The following is a 15,888-nucleotide window of genomic DNA, read 5'->3' as shown; positions in this document are numbered from 1 at the left end:
AAAAAAAAAAAAAATGGTTCTCTTTGCTGGCTCAAAAAAGTTCCTCTCTCGACTATGGTCTTCTTGACCATAATATAGTCTTTGTATTCACACTTCCCACACGTGCGAATGGACCAGCATGTAAATAATATTCCACTTTTTATGATGGTAGATGTGAATACCTAAAGTCGCTATTTATCAAATTCACTTGTAATAGAGAAATTATACTAATTATGCCACTTAAAACATTTAAATTTCAAAATAGTCAACGTTTGAAATGTTTTTAAAAAATTGTATACAATTTCGCTTACGTGGCAATCCATTAAAATTTTAATCTCGATTATAACCTTAACCGTGTTTTTAATTTAAAAAATATTTAATAATTCTAGTTTGCAAATTAAAATCACGTTATTTAATTTGAATTCCGTAAATTTCTCATCGAATAACTAATTTTTTATCTCTCTCTCTCTCTCCTAAAAGAAATGAAACTTAGTTTCTCATCGGCCAAACTTAAGCCAATAGGGATTTTTCCCGCTCAATTACACCATACTATAATACAACTAATTATAATCTAAAATAACTAAAGTCCCTCTCTCAATGGTTTAGAGTTTTAGTGAGCCAAATAGATCTCAATTATCTTTTATTTCCTTTATGCTTACAATTGAATTAGTTTTTATTTTTTTATTGTTCTGGGAAAAGATCTCTCTCCACGTTCCTTGACAGGATTAGTCTTCGACCTCGGGATTAGAGTTTTTTTTTTTTTTTTTTTACAAGATTGGGTTTTGGTCCAAGAGCGATGATTCGGGGCTGCTACAGCGGCAACGACCAGAGATTCCGATGAGATTCGGTTGTTGTGGATCATAAACTTGCAGCCACGAATGAACGAGGACCACGAGCTCATGAATTTCATATTCGTTAATTAACATTAATTGACACTGATTTTGTATGATTTTCAGGTTTTATACTTTAGAATCGTCAATAGATTTTCGTTAATTATTGTTAATCAGCGATGATTTTGTATGAATTCAAGTTTTTTACTTCTGAGTCATCAATAAATTTTCTTTAATTAATGTTAATAGATGTTGTTTTGTATGGTGTTCATGTATTTTACTTCTAAATTACCAGTAAGTATTTGTTAATTATCGTTAATAACTTTATGCGTTTTCATATTGTGATGCTATAACAATTTTAGTTGTTTTTTCAATGAAAAAGAAACTAAACTATAACGATTTTTTTTTTTAAAAAAAGAATTGAGGAATAATTAATTGTGTGTATTTAGGGAAGTAGTTACTCAATTTTTAATTACTAAAATAAATAATTAATGGCATTTGAGTAAAAGGCTAATATGTCATGGCTAGCTAATTAAAACTTTCAAAAAATTCTAACGTTTCAAAATTGCTAGTTGGTTAGAGTGTTCCTTTTAATATCGTGCTTTTGTGCTTGCTCAAAGTTAAAATAAAATTACTAAAACAATTTATCATGATTTGGACGTAGGTTAAAATTAATAAAAAAAATTAAAGTTTATCAAAATTTATTAATTATAATATTACTTGACAATTTCTATTAAATACTATAATAATTTTTTAAAACTCGAATAATGCGGGAATACAAACATTTGAGTCAGTTCAATTTGGCGTTGATAATATAAAATATAAACAACATAACAATGATAAATACTACGAGAAAAAAAAATTATTTTTACCGAATATTTCACATATCAATGAGTGACCTACATGTATATCATAAATATATAAGTTGCGATTATCAATAGTCCTAAAAAAAAAAAATTACGGGCTAGTAACCGTGAATCACCGAAGGTAACTCAAATCCTAGTTTGTAGATGAATTAAAATTTTAATTCGAGCTCGATTTTATTTTATACGACTGGATTAAAAATCCTATTTCTTTCTTTCTTAATTTTATTTCTTATTTTCTTCTTATCATTATATATGTAATATAAACTAAAACTAATGGATGATAAATAAGGAGGGTAAATAAAAAAATTACTACATGGGTGACTAAAAAAAAAAGACAATAAGATTCGCATGAAAATTTAATTAATTTGTTTTTAAATATAAAAAACGGGATTTAATTGTCCAACCGTGCTTCGTTAAAGAGACCGAGAGAGAAAAAGAGACTCCGGTATATCCACTTTTTCTCTCTCTCTCTCTCTCTCTGAGAGACGCGTGAAATGATGGGTTTAAGGAAAGAAGAAGGTTAGACATCGGAGGAAGAGAAGAAAAGAGAGAGAGAAACACTTACACTCAAGCACAGAGCTTTAATGGAAGTTGAAGCAATGCTCAGACATTTCATTGCTCAGCTTCGCAACCAAGATTACTTGGATTCTCGTCCTCAACTCCTCCTTCATTTGCCTCACTCTCGCCATTACAACAACCACAACGGGTCTCTCTCTCTCTCTCTCTCTCTCTCTCTCTAGAATATTGATTTGATTTGGGTTAATTTAGCTTCAGCTTTGTTTCTACGCTAATACCCAATCGAATAACCGATTGTTGGCTGTTTCTGTTTTCTTTTTCTTTTTTTCCGTCTCTTATGTTACTCGATGTTTATTTAATCGCACCCTTTGATCTAGGGTTTTGTTTTCCAGTTTTGTTTAATTTTGTTTGATTTCGAAGTCGTCGTGAATTTGGATTTTTGTTATATGTGAATTCATTCGAAGAGCTCACTGAAAATCTGGCACTGTTTGGTGGGTTCTAAAAAAGTTCATATCTTCATCACCTTTGATAACGGAATTTGAGAGTTAGATTGCTTCTGTGTCTTTCTTAGACCTATTTTCAGGACTATTTGTTTTTTTTTTCCAATTGAGAAACAAATGGAGTGCAAAATCTCTCTTATTTGATGGTGAATTAAGCAAACAATGTGGCTTGGCTGAATATGGGTGTGATCAATCTTTTTTAATGTTGTTGTTGATGATCCATATAATACTAATTAAGCTTTAATTCATTGCAAAGCTCTTTAAATTTTTTTTATTCCACAGCTCATAGGTGAAGGAAAGATTGAAGATTGTATGTATAGATATTGATATTATGGAAGGTGATTGACAGAGTAGATATTACTTGTAGGCTATTCATAAGAAATTTCAGAGGTGATTGCTCATTTCTCAATCGGTCTCTCTCTGTCGTTGCGCAGGTGCTTCGATGGGGGCTCGGTAGACGATTACTACACCCTGATAATGGCGAATGAGAGATCCGAGGAGAGCTTCGAGCCGAGCAAGCCCAAGCGGCCCCGCAAGGACCGAACCCGCGGGGCCAATTCGCCCGAGAAGTCAAAGTCAAAGTCAAAGCCCGAGGAATCGGAGGCCGCGATGGAACAAGAGGTGTGGAAGGACTTTCCGGAGGACCTTTTCGAGGCGGTGATCGCTCGGCTTCCCGTGGCGGCCTTCTTCCGGTCCCGTTCCGTCTGCCACAAATGGAACTCCCTCCTCGCCTCCGGAAGCTTCTCGAGCCACTGCTCCGAGGCCGCCCGCGAAAAGACCGTCATGCCCTGGCTCTACGCCGTCACCACCGCCCAAGAGAACGCGATGTACGACCCGTCCCTCTTGAAATGGCACCACCACCACGACCACCTCTTTCCGGCCAAGACCGTCCATATTCCGGCGGCCTCAGCCGCCGGCCTCGTCTGCTTCCACGACGCCGCCCGCCGGAGCTTCCACGTCTGCAACCCCTTGACCCGCGCCTTCCGGAAGCTTCCGGACCAGCCCGCGAAACCCTCGTCCCGCGCCGCCGTCGGAATGGCTGCCTCGTCGTCAGACGGAGGGTACGAGATCGTGTGGCTCGGGTGCGACGGCGACTTCGAGGTTTACAGGTAAAAGGAACCGTAAAATGGTGTTTGATTAACCATAAAATAACCGGTAGTCCATTAAGAAAATAGCCAACTTAAACATTTGACATTGCTAAATAACGCCAACGTTTGATAAATCTTAGGTAAATAGCCACTTTCAGATATAAATCTTAGGTAAATAACCATTTTTATATACTAAACGTTAGCTATTTACTTAGGATTTACGTCTGAAAGTGACTATTTACTTAAAATTTACCAAACGTTGCCTATTTAGCAATGTCAAACGTTTAAGCTGTCTGTTTTACTAAATAGCCAACGTTTGATAAATCTTAGGTAAATAGCCACTTTCAGACGTAAATTGTCACTTTCATAAACCAAACGTTGGGTATTTAGCAATGTCAAGCATTTAAGTTGACTGTTTTACTAATCTATCTGTTAAAATAATTTGGAGGTGAACCAAAATGATTGACTGGTTGGTTGGTTGGTTATAACCGGGGATGAAATGGGCACAGGTCGAGGTCGGGGAGGTGGGCCGGGGGGGGGAACGTGAGGGGAAAGGTGAGCGTTCCGGTGTGTCTGAACCTACGGTCGCAGGCGGTGTGCGGGGAGGGGGCGGTGTATTTCATGAGGGGGTCGCCGGAGGGGGTGGTGGAGTACGAGGTGGCGAGCGGGGATTGGAGGGAGTACGCGGTGCCGTGCCCGGGGGGCGGGGTGACGGACCGCGGGCTAGCGGGGCTCGGGGGAGGGAGAGGGGTGGGGATGGTGGGATTGGTGACGAGGAACGCGGCCACGTGCGTGTGCGTGTGGGAGCTGCAGAGGATGACTCTGCTGTGGAAGGAGGTGGACAGAATGCCAAACGTGTGGTGCCTTGACTTGTACGGCAAGCACGTCCGAATGACTTGCCTCGGCAACCAGGCCGGCCTCATCGTGCTCTCCCTCAAATCCAGGCACGCCAATCGCCTCCTCGCCTACGACGTGGCGCAACGCCATTGGCTCAAGCTCTTCCCTCCCCGCTCCGGGAAGAAGCACTGGATCGCCTGCGCCACCGCCTTCCACCCTTCTCTCACCGCCACACCTTGAACTGTTTTTTTTCGTCTTTTCACTCTCTCTCTCTCTCTCTCCTCTTGTATTTGGATTTTGCATGGATGGTTACTTTCTTTTTTTTCTTTCAAATAATGAAACGTTTTCCTCGTCTGTAATATATATATTATTCGAGTTGGAGTCTAATGTTGTCTTTGTTTTTATTTGGCATATATTCCTATTATTGCCAAGTCTTCAACCAATATGAAAGGATTGATGCAAAAATCTCCACAAGAAATTAAGAGCAAATCTTGTCTTCCAACTAACCACATTTTCAACTTTCGTTTATAAAGTCGTTTTGAGACGTCCATAATCGGTTTTACTTGAATAATTTCATATTGTACCAAATTGCTCGACAGCAGAGAGGAGTAAAATAAAATAGTAAAAACTTGATTGGATATTAGCACAAGTTCAAAAGAGTCTGTTTCTCATATAACAAAGATTTTGGGTTCTTCACCACTGGCCTTGTACATGTATTATGTATAAACTTTGATCACCTTAGCCAGCTAAATAACAAATTAGGCAAAAAAGAAAGAAAGAAAAAAAAAAAAAAGCTCCGAACTAAACATCTTCTTTTGAAAGGCTTAAGCCATGCCTCCGCTTGAAGCCGTCCTGATGATCTGAAAGAGCGCTGTTTTTTTCACACAAAAAAAAAAGACAAATTACATTAGCAATTTCTTTTTCTAATTTAATAAAACAAAGAAAACACACACACGGATAATAATGTGAATGTGAGTTATTAATATGATAACGAGCTCATGATCCGGAAATTAGAGTGAAATTAAGGTATAAGATATTTACATGATCCGATAACGACGAAGACGAAGAAGCCGAGCAAAATAGGACCGACTGGGTAATCTTTCCCTTTCTTGGCCGTCGTCTCAGGCACAAATCCTCTCTTCGTTATGTTCTTGTCGAATTTCTCTATTTTCCTGTCAGCCAAACGCTTCGAAGTCGTCTGCGAATAACAATTTTTTAAAATAAAAAAATAATTAAGAACTGTGATCGGAAATTGGATAAATTCGCTGATCTACAAATACATGGCCAAAGTTGACCTTAATTGACCACAGAGATCTAATCGGTATACACATTACGTTTAATTTCAAGGTCAAATCAACTGGATCGAAGAAAAACCTCACCGATCCTTGATAAATTCAATTCAAAACTAAATCCGAAAACGACAACTAAGAAGTAGGGTTTGGAATGTAGTCAGAGGAAAATAATTTACCATTGTTTTCGATTAGAAGCTCAAGATCGTCTCGCTGGTTCGATTCTGTGTTTCTGAAAACTAAGTCCTGGATTATGATGATATTCACCGGCAAAACGCGTGAGTCGCGTATGTATATATAGCAGAGCGAGGAAACTGAATGATAATCTCACCGACGCTATTGTCACCTTCCAAACTCTAATTTAACTCAAACACGTAGATTTAAGTACGTGTCGTTTTATAATTGGTTTTGAATTTTCGAGGCTGCTTAGCTGGCGTGACAGCTGTGTGTATGACTCGGTCACGTAGGTCTCTCGTGAACGACACGACGTGAAGAACGTGTAAGTGACAATTGCAATAATTTATCAGATCCTTGCTGATCAGTGTCAAGTCAACCCATATATATATATATATATATATATATATATATATATATATATATATATATATATATATATATATATATATATTTATTGTTAATCGCGTTTTTAAATTAGCATATAGATACGTCCGTAGTTCGATCTAGGGTCGGACCTCATGGTGGACTAACGGTACGATATTTAGCAGAAGGAACATTTTCATTTGTTTTTTTTGTGCCTTACGGAAGTACTATTTTCGTAACTAACGGTATTGGAATGAACTCTTACAATAGCGTTTTAAAAGTGGAAGAATGATATCGGAAGGTATTCCTTCCGTTAATTCTCATTAGTCATTTGTATTTTTATTTTTTAAGTAAAAAAATTATGAACCGTTGATAATTACACATCTAACGGCTGATAACCGCTGTCTCTTGTTATTTATTATTTTAATTAAAAATCGGAAATTACCATTTCCATTAAATCAAAGATTGTCTAACGAAAATGCCACTTCCGTTAACCTACGGAAGGCAAAAAAATTCCTCACGGAATAGCCACTTCTGTTAAACAATGGAAGACACACTCGGAAGTGGTATTTTCACTTCCTTCCAATGCTCAGGATGAGTCGGACCGTATCACCGCACGTAGTTTAGGTGTGGTGAAATTCTTCTCTTCTCGTCAATCAATCTCTTTTGTGTTTCTCGCGTTCGTCATGACCGTATGATCGCATGTAGGTTAGGTTGGTATCATTTTTACCTCGTAAAAGTTACGACATAATATTTATTACGGTGATATTTCAATTTTGTAAATTTATTAGGTTTGATTTCTTTCGATAATCTGACAATAGTGAGAAAATAAAGTTCCACGCAACATGAATGTCTTCATCAATTAGGTATGCATAATAGTTCCATTACATTTGGCATATTTTCTTTTAGAGGAGAAATCTTATTCGAGTTAGATTAAAAAAAAAAAGAGAGAAAGGTTATCTTATACAGCCAAATCATGTATCATTGTATGGAATTGAACCTGAAGATCATCAATGATAAAGATTTGGATAAAAAAAAATATCACCAAATTTTATTTTAAACACTTTTATATTGTCATAAAAGAATTCAAAATACTGAAGATCAAGGTTTTTATGAATAAAATTGGAGCCATAAAGGAATAATCAAATCACTATATTTGCCATAGTGTGTATATATATTCATGTTCATGTAGTAAAGAAAACACTCCACGCCTTTCCTCGTCATGAAGTGTTGTACTTTCGAAGGAGTTTTTAGGCCCCAAAATCTCTTCCACAGCCGAGCCTTCAAATCAAAGCCACTCTATGTCTAATACATCATAGAAAGAGAACAATAGAAGATCGGAGTTAATAGTCACGATGAAAAAGAAACGAAGAAAAAAAGATTTGAAGTTAGTGCGTTGGTCTTTTGTCGAATTAAAAAGCCTGCCTTAGATCTCTTTTGATCTGTAATCATTAAAATCTTTTAAATGTGAATTTTTAAATTACAGTATTGTATATAGTCCATCGGCCATATGTTCGGTTGCAACAGATAAGATGAGATCTAACTATTGTTCACCAACTATATCATATGCACCAAAATCAAAGGCATAGGTAATTAACTACAAACTGAAAATTCAGACAAAAGAAAGTCACATTGTATATGTCTGATTACTTCTTTGATACAAGTCCTACGCAGATTTCTTAAATGGTATTGGATGTACGATTAGTGATTAAGATTTAATCCTTCATGTTCTTACCAGTCTTGGAATCGAATATGACTCGTTAGTTATCTTTTGTCAGATCGAGAACTGAGTTTTATACATTTACATGCATGATATCATTGCTCGGCGAACTGCACATGAGTAATGGATTCTGTTTGGTATAATGTCAAGCTAATCAACTGATTGGTTGCTTGTTTATATTTTACTTTTATGATCTGTTATACAGGTACAAATTTATTATAAGTAAAGCCTTATTTATCAGCTCATGCAAAAAATCACAATATTTTGACACAGTGAGAACCTATAATATATTTTTCATCACCGTGATAAAAGAACTATCCAACAGGTGAGACACTTTCCAAATTATGCAAATGACTAGAACTAGATTTCAGACATGCTAACGCGGAAATCTCCACGTGAAATTATAATTTGAAAGGCACATCTCATATAAAAATTTACTACCATTGTCTAGTATCCAACAAAAGGCAAGATAATAAAACCCAAATACAAAAATCACCATATAAGTCAGACTGGCATTTTTCACGACTATACTCGTTTGCAAAAAAAAAACTGTCTAAAACACAGAACCGAGGCACGGGCAACAAGAATCTATAAGGCCATTTTAAAAAGTCCTAATTCTCAAAAATTTCCAAAAATAACCCGCGAATTACAAGTTTTTAATTTCTTCTGCTTGTAAAAGAGTTTTCAGGCGTCTCTTCTGACGTTCCTCCGGCGAGGAGCGGCGGCGGCGTCTTCTTTCTCGTCCTCATTCTCTTTGTCACTTCCACTTCCTTCCTTCTTTGAAGAAGATTCCGGTGCCGACGAGGCCGTTGCACTCGTTGTCGCCGCAGCATTGGTCACAACCTGTAGAACACGAAGATAATGATGAGCTCTCAAACACAGAACCAAATCTAGAAAACTATTTAAAACTGCATAATTTCGGGGAGTTAAAGAGTTGTTCGTACCGGTTGTTTTTTGCCGCCGAAAAGGAGTCTGTAGAAAATGGTCAAGAAAATGACCACAGTTGATACGAGAATACCGATGGTGATGTTGGGTTGTTTCTCAGCCGTTTCGATGAGATCCTGTAAAAAAAAAAATACAATTAAAAGGGGTTCGATAATTTATTTTTTTTACTTCATTAGACTCCTAAAAAGTAACTCACAATGATCTTCGTGTGGTAGGCACTCAAGAAAGGCAGCTCCGCTATCTTGTAGAGAACGTCAAACACCTTCTTCTGCGGAGATCACAAAACGGTTTTTTTTTTCAGTTTATAAATCGAAACTAAAGTTCCATTGAAGAATGGATTACAGAATGAAAATTACCTGGTAAACAGAGAGACCTTCCGAGGCTCCACTGGCTGCTTCTTCGGCCTTTTCCTTCTCCTTCTCGGCATCGAACTTGGGCTTCCACGCCGATTCCCTGATCGACTCGGCGAACTTCTCGTCGGTGGCGATCAGAACGTTGTCGAACAATATACCGTCCTGCATCGTCCAGATCTCGATTCCGATGGCCGCGATCGGCTCGAAATCGGGCTTCTCGAGCTCGAAATAAGCCGGGTTCGGAATCTCCTGCGGCTTCCATATCCCCTTGTAGCTCGGGTTGTCGATGAGAGGCGCGTGCCATTTGCCCTTGTAAGCCGGGTTCTTCTTCATCGGCCTCTTCCACTCGCCGCAGCCCGGGGCGGTCTCGCACTTCGGGTTGTCGATCTTCGGGGCCTCGAATTCGCCGTCCTCTTCGTCGTCCCAGTCCTCGGGCTTGGTCGCGTCGGGGTCGTCGATCTCCTCGGGCTCGTCGTCCAACCAGCCCTCGGGTTTCTCGGCCTCCTCGTCGAGGATTTCCATCGGCGCTTCCTCGTCCCAGTCCTCCGGTTTGGAAGCTTCCGGGTCGGGGATCTTCTCTCTCTCGTCCCAGTCCTCGGGCTTCTTGTCGTCCGGGTCCGGGATCGTCTTGGCCGGGATGAGAGCGGGCTCGAAATCCTCGGACGAGAGGAAATCCGCTTTCTTCTTCTCTTCGCCGTCGATGAGGATTCGGACCCCGTTGTCGGGGGTCAGAACCGCGGTGTAAACGTGGGTGAGTTTGTCGGAGGGGACAGATGGCGGGTATTTGAGGTGGTGCTCGACGAACTCGCCGGTCTTGGGGTTCTTGTGCTTGAGGATGAAGTGGACTTTGTTGGTCGAGCCACACTTGTCGGGTCCGAACATTATGGTGTAAGGAGACTCGTTGTCGAACTCCTTTGCCTTCCAACCGGCACTCTGGGGTCGGAGGTACTTCAAGTACGCGCCGCCGCATTCGAGCCCGTTCTGAAGTCGGACCTCGTATTGGAGGACAACAGTCTTTTCCTTGAGATCCAAGTCCTCGTCGAGCTCTTTAACAATGGCGTATTTCCTGGCCTTCTCGCTCACAAGAAGCCCGGAATCTTCATGTCCTTCACTCTTAGAGAGTTTCCACACACCTAAGTTCAGAAACATTTTCCAAAGTATTTAGTTTATAACTACCAGAAAAATCATAGAAAACAACGAACAATATAGATATTTACGACCCAGATAAAAAGACTGTGGTCCTATGTGCTTCCCATGGCCATTACGGTATAGAGAAATACTCTTATTCAACATGCACAGCAATACAGATATCACCCATTTCTTTAAAACAAACGGATTTGCAAAAAATACTTGGTTTGGGTATGCAAAACTATTAGAACTCCAAACAAAATGGAAATGACGTTCATAAACGCATCAAGTTACTTGCTTATATTGCCACAATCTCGACATTACAAATAAAAATCATATGGCTTTCTTCTATTTTAATTTTTAACTGCTAATATTAGAACAACTCTTGCCTACAATTCGGATACATGATATTTAGATAAACCAAAATCGGGCACATTGACAATGAGATTATTCATAGAAAAAAAATCGAACACAAATGAGATCCATAAGAAATCTCACTCACAATCACACGTTTACATCTTTGTCAACTAACCTAGATTGGCAGATCGAAAAACTTCAAGCAAGATCAACAACAGAAACGCTAAATTTCCAACAATGAACTAATAATAGATAATGATATTGTACATAAATAGAATGAGAATGACACTGAATCAATGTTGTCCAAGATCTAATCTAATTATATCATAACTTCATAAGCATTACTGCAATACAGTGTTCAAAAATAGCTCGTACCATTATACTCGTCTTTCTCCGAAACAATCCAACTTCCTTCGAAAGACTCCTCAAATGATTCATACAAGACCTGCCAGTAAGCAAAAGTTCATTTCAAATTCAATAACCTAGTCGAATTTTATTTTCTTCGTTTTCATTTAAAAAAAAAAAAATCAATGGAAGATGAGTCGTACCGTATCATCAGAAGATCTGATCTGAAAGGCAAAGCAAGCGATGACCAGAGCCATCAGAAGCTGAGGAATCATCGTCTTCCTCGTTCGAATCGCCATTGCTGAAACCCTAGCACTGATCTCCTACTATATAGAAATGCAAAATTCACAAACTTGAATCAGAAAACTCTCAGAACTGTAAATCAATAAATAAATATATAAGCAGGGTCTAAAGTTACAGATCTGTCGTACCGGTTGTAGAACCAGAGCGTTTCAGACGATCACTACCAAGTCGCTCTCTCTATCTCTTTGGTAATCTAACACTAAAGATCTGTTTCTGTGATGCAATCGAGCTTTGTCAGTTTATATAACAGCCGATAAGATTACCGGCCTAGCGTCACAGCCACGCATCTGATTCGGCTTACCACGTAGAATGGTACACGTGTTCTCATTTAATTGGCTCCGTTTTGACACGTAGGATTAATTGACGTGGCTATTTTTGCATATAGTGGATCTAGAGTTTGACTCCGTCTTTTTGCCGTTTCGGAAAATAAAAGGAAATGAAGTATTATTATAATATTTTTATTTTGGTGAATGGTTGATCTGAAACGTACGCTATAAAAGTCTGTTAGAAAATAGATTAGACTCATGTGATTGGAAATTTTGGACAAATCTTAAATTTCTGAGAAATTTCAGAGCAACGAATGAAGAATTTCGTTTTCATTTGAGAAGCTTCGAATTTTATTCAACAATAAGTATAATATAATGCACGAAAATAGTTTCCCCTTATTAAAGCGCATTCAAATTATTTTATTATAATAAATGCTGAAAATATTTAGGTAAAGGGAAAACTATCTAATTAATCTGAAGTATAAAAAATCCCAAGCTTTGATATACAAAGACAATGATCATTCAACATTTATAGTCGTGTCGTGGTATGACACTATGACTATATATTTTCGATTTCAAAAGATAAAATAAAGTGTAAACTAAAACCAACATTTAAAAATCAATATAAGATGAGTTCATTTTAGTAAATCTACCAAGAGTAGTATGAATCTTTATATTCCACGTACACTGGCTTATCAATATGAGCAAATATATTCTAAGCTCTAAGAGCTTAATAGAAGGAAAACAATACCAAATCTATGGCATTGTTATGTGTTCCGAACGAATTTGTTTGTTATACTTCATTTCATACTTATGGATTTATTCAATAAACTAGTCCTTTGTAATAACAAGATGAGACACAAAAGCATTTGAATTATCTCTCTTTCATTTACTTCTCTTCTATGTGAGACGTCGCAATTTGTAATTGTAGCTTAATCAAAAAAGCATTGGGAAAAAAAACATAAAAAGCGGAAAAAAAATTATCGGAAAAATTGTTATCATCGCTTTTTATGTTTTGGGACATTTCGTTGAGTATGTAAGGTAGTGTTTGGTATTCCTCTCAAAAACACTTTTTTATTTTTGAGTTGAAAAAATTGAAAACATGTTTGGTTTAAGTTTTTGGAAAAAAATTTCAAAAATTTTTGAAGTTGTTTTGTAAAAGAGTAAAGAAAACTAAAAACAAATAAAATGTGTTTTTGGAAAAAAAAAAAATTATTCTCTTCTCTCCTCCTTCTCCTCATCTTCTCTTTTCATTCTTTCAAAAACAAAAATGAAAACTATACCAAACACTTTTTCCAGTTTTTTCACTTTCTCAAAAATAAAAATGAAAACTGTACCAAACAGCTTTTTGAAAACAATTGCAAAATAATTTTTCAGCACAACTACAAAAATTAGAAAATAGAAAACAAAAATTTTTTGAGTTAACTACCAAACACAACCTAAAATTCTTTTGAAACGGGAATAAAAGAGATGAACAAGACCAAACAAATTTAATCACGATACATAACGACATGTCCCAAAACTTCGTTCACGTATCAGCTTAAAAGTTGTTATTGAGCATGATAAACTTAATAAATTTTATCCTAGATGTTATTAATGATAAAAAAATAAGGCATAAGAGAGCTAAGATTTGATTCTTTCCCTACGAATTATCCGATGATTGTTGCGATAAAATCACACAAGCAAGCGTACGTATCGCCAAGTAATATAGTGAATGGAAGAACGAGTGTTGATTCCACGAGGACTATAAAAGTTAACGATTTAATCTAGTTTGTTGCGAATTGATTCCAAGAAAATGGGAGATGGTTTGAACAATTGACAGAAATAATTAAAATAAAAACAAAGAATAATCACAAGTTTTCAAAAAATAAAAAAGCAGGGGGTCACGACTTCTTTTGAAACGGGAATAAAAGAGATGAACAAGAACAAACAAATTTAATCACGATACATAACGACATGTCCCAAAACTTCGTTCACGTATCAGCTTAAAAGTTGTTATTGAGCATGATAAACTTAATAAATTTTATCCTAGATGTCATTAATGATAAAAAAAAGGCATAAGAGAGCTAAGATTTGATTCTTTCCCTACGAATTATCCGATGATTGTTGTGATAAAATCACACAAGCAAGCGTACGTATCGCCAAGTAATATAGTGAATGGAAGAACGAATGTCGATTCCACGAGGACTATAAAAGTTAACGATTTAATCTAGTTTGTTGCGAATTGATTCCAAGTAAACGGGAGATGGTTTTGAACAATTGACATAAATAATTAAAATAAAAACAAAGAATAATCACAAGTTTTCAATAAATAAAAAAGCAGGGGGTCACGACTTCACTGAAACTAATAATCAGGTTGGGGGTTTCGGGTTCGGACAACAAAATCTACTCCTATGGATACTAATCTCACTCTATCAAAATTATCCACTAGTCTCTTTCTCGAGTGTTCTAGCAAACTTATGTAGTTGACAGATTGTTATCCTCTCGACCTCTAATATTATTCAAACAACTACACGCAATACGACAAGAGTTCAAACGATTACATAAATTGCATAGATTTTCTACTAACTTATGTCAACTATGAAGACATGAATAAAAACACAAAACTCTACTATTTCTAAAGTAGTGAACAGTCCTAGAAAACATTAAAAATAATTCATATAAAGCAATCCATAATGATGAAGCAAACAAGTATTATCTAACCCTGACGAACCCCCCACCATCATCTATCCCGGCTACATCGCAACCCCATAAAAAACCTAGCATCTAATCGTTCTCATGATCATCAACAAACAAAGAATAATAATTGAAAGCATTAAGATGAACAAATAAAGAAAAAAAAATTCATATTAATCTAAACGATGTTCAACAATATTGTAAAGCAATAAAATAAATAAAAGAAAAGAAGAAAGAAAAACGATTGACGTTAAGTTCAAGAGATTTGTCGGAGGCATCGATTCGGTCGAAGAACACATTTTCTCTTTTCCAAAAGCTCTAAAAAAATAGCCAAACAATAAAATAAAAACTAAAACAAAGGGAAAGATGTGTTTTTAGGTTACAAGGACTTTTCAAATAGGCTTAGAGGTGATTTTCTTAGCAATATGGGTCTTTGGATTGGATCCAAAGGCTAAAAAACGCTTATAAACAGGTAATTAAAACTGATGTTCCGGAGGTTAGCGCAGCACGATGAGGAGTTGGAGTGGAATTTGTGACTTTTCTTCTTCGCGGCGCGCTAGTCCACACGTTTAACCAAGATCTGTTTCGGGTGATTTAGCGCGGCGCGTTGAAGCGTTGACTTTTTCCGAAAATGATCATTTTGCTCCGATTTGACTATTGTGTTTTTTAAATGACTTACACGACATCCTGAAGCTCAATTAAGCATCCAAACCCTGAAATTCACTCTAAAAATACCAAATAACCTCCATTGCACTTAAGAACTTGCCATATTCATACTTGGGAAAGAGAGATTAGTATGTATAAAATGTACTTATCAATGATGGGTAGAGAGGTTAATGCTATTTTAGAAGATACGATTGCTCGTGAGTGAGGAAAAGTCAAAGGTTCAAGGGTATGAATGAAAAGGAGAAATCGGAGAACAATGTTTTTAATAAGTTGATTGGTATTTTTGTCCAAAACAAGAATAAATAAATAAACAAAGCTTTTTCAATTTAAAAACGCATTGGGTTAAACTATCAATTTTGACTTTTTTTCACACATGTATGGTCACATATTGAAAATATAAGACCAAAGTCAACTATGTTTGGGAAAGACAAAAGGGAAAATTTCATAGCTAATGCAAAACATCGTCATTTTCATATTTTACTCATATTTCCAAAATATTTCACTAGTAACCATTTATGTTTCTTTCGGACAAAAATATCCTCATGTTTTAAAAATTTAGTCAACAATTATTGAAATCTGGTTAACTGATATTGAAATCGGGTTAAAAGTTATTGAAATTTGGTCAATAGTTATTTAAATATGATCAACAACTATTGAGATATGATTAACTTTAAAATCTGGTGT

General features: G+C 36.8%; 3 protein-coding genes across 4 annotated transcripts; 1 reads left to right on the top strand and 2 right to left on the bottom strand.

Annotated features, from left to right (window-relative positions):
- The first annotated feature begins 2,082 nt into the window (after positions 1 to 2,082).
- Positions 2,083 to 5,110, top strand: LCR (Galactose oxidase/kelch repeat superfamily protein). The gene is made up of 3 exons (XM_089609170.1): positions 2,083 to 2,381; positions 3,126 to 3,800; positions 4,289 to 5,110. Exons 1-3 carry the CDS (start codon positions 2,260 to 2,262, stop codon positions 4,854 to 4,856), a joined length of 1,365 nt encoding a protein of 454 aa, XP_089465296.1. The 5' UTR covers positions 2,083 to 2,259; the 3' UTR covers positions 4,857 to 5,110.
- Positions 5,111 to 5,225: 115 nt separating this feature from the next.
- Positions 5,226 to 6,259, bottom strand: LOC149403595 (Ribosome associated membrane protein RAMP4). The gene is made up of 3 exons (XM_089609171.1): positions 6,085 to 6,259; positions 5,658 to 5,814; positions 5,226 to 5,487 (listed from the first exon to the last, which is right to left on the bottom strand). The coding sequence occupies exons 1-3, from the start codon at positions 6,085 to 6,087 to the stop codon at positions 5,441 to 5,443; spliced, it is 207 nt and encodes a 68-aa protein (XP_089465297.1). The 5' UTR covers positions 6,088 to 6,259; the 3' UTR covers positions 5,226 to 5,440.
- A 2,305-nt stretch (positions 6,260 to 8,564) lies between these two features.
- Positions 8,565 to 11,837, bottom strand: LOC149403594 (calnexin homolog). 2 transcript variants are annotated; one of them, XM_089608884.1, is made up of 7 exons: positions 11,725 to 11,837; positions 11,497 to 11,619; positions 11,324 to 11,393; positions 9,467 to 10,596; positions 9,307 to 9,378; positions 9,110 to 9,226; positions 8,565 to 9,008 (listed from the first exon to the last, which is right to left on the bottom strand). In XM_089608884.1, the coding sequence occupies exons 2-7, from the start codon at positions 11,590 to 11,592 to the stop codon at positions 8,850 to 8,852; spliced, it is 1,644 nt and encodes a 547-aa protein (XP_089465010.1). In that variant the 5' UTR covers positions 11,593 to 11,619; positions 11,725 to 11,837; the 3' UTR covers positions 8,565 to 8,849. The 2 variants fall into 2 exon arrangements, with proteins under 2 accessions (XP_089465010.1, XP_089465011.1); XM_089608885.1 differs by having other exon boundaries at positions 11,497 to 11,616.
- Between the last annotated feature and the right edge of the window lie 4,051 nt (positions 11,838 to 15,888).

This window comes from Urtica dioica, chromosome 3 (assembly GCF_054948205.1).
Source record: "Urtica dioica subsp. dioica isolate 48M chromosome 3, U.dioica_male_clone48M_v1_H2, whole genome shotgun sequence".
Lineage (NCBI taxonomy): Eukaryota > Viridiplantae > Streptophyta > Magnoliopsida > Rosales > Urticaceae > Urtica > Urtica dioica.
The sequence above is the reverse complement of the archived record's forward strand: the minus strand, read 5'-3'. Positions and strand labels throughout refer to the sequence as shown.

Coding starts and splice junctions, on each gene's coding strand:
- LOC149403595 (XM_089609171.1), bottom strand. Junction 5,488..5,657: donor CTTCGTCGTTATCGGATCAT/GTAAATATCTTA, acceptor TGAAAAAAACAG/CGCTCTTTCAGATCATCAGG.
- LCR (XM_089609170.1), top strand. CDS start 2,260: ATGGAAGTTGAAGCAATGCTCAGACATTTCATTGCTCAGCTTCGCAAC. Junction 2,382..3,125: donor CATTACAACAACCACAACGG/GTCTCTCTCTCT, acceptor GTCGTTGCGCAG/GTGCTTCGATGGGGGCTCGG. Junction 3,801..4,288: donor GGCGACTTCGAGGTTTACAG/GTAAAAGGAACC, acceptor AAATGGGCACAG/GTCGAGGTCGGGGAGGTGGG.
- LOC149403594 (XM_089608884.1), bottom strand. CDS start 11,592: ATGGCGATTCGAACGAGGAAGACGATGATTCCTCAGCTTCTGATGGCT. Junction 10,597..11,323: donor GGAGAAAGACGAGTATAATG/GTACGAGCTATT, acceptor TTCTGAACTTAG/GTGTGTGGAAACTCTCTAAG. Junction 9,379..9,466: donor AAGGTCTCTCTGTTTACCAG/GTAATTTTCATT, acceptor TGATCTCCGCAG/AAGAAGGTGTTTGACGTTCT.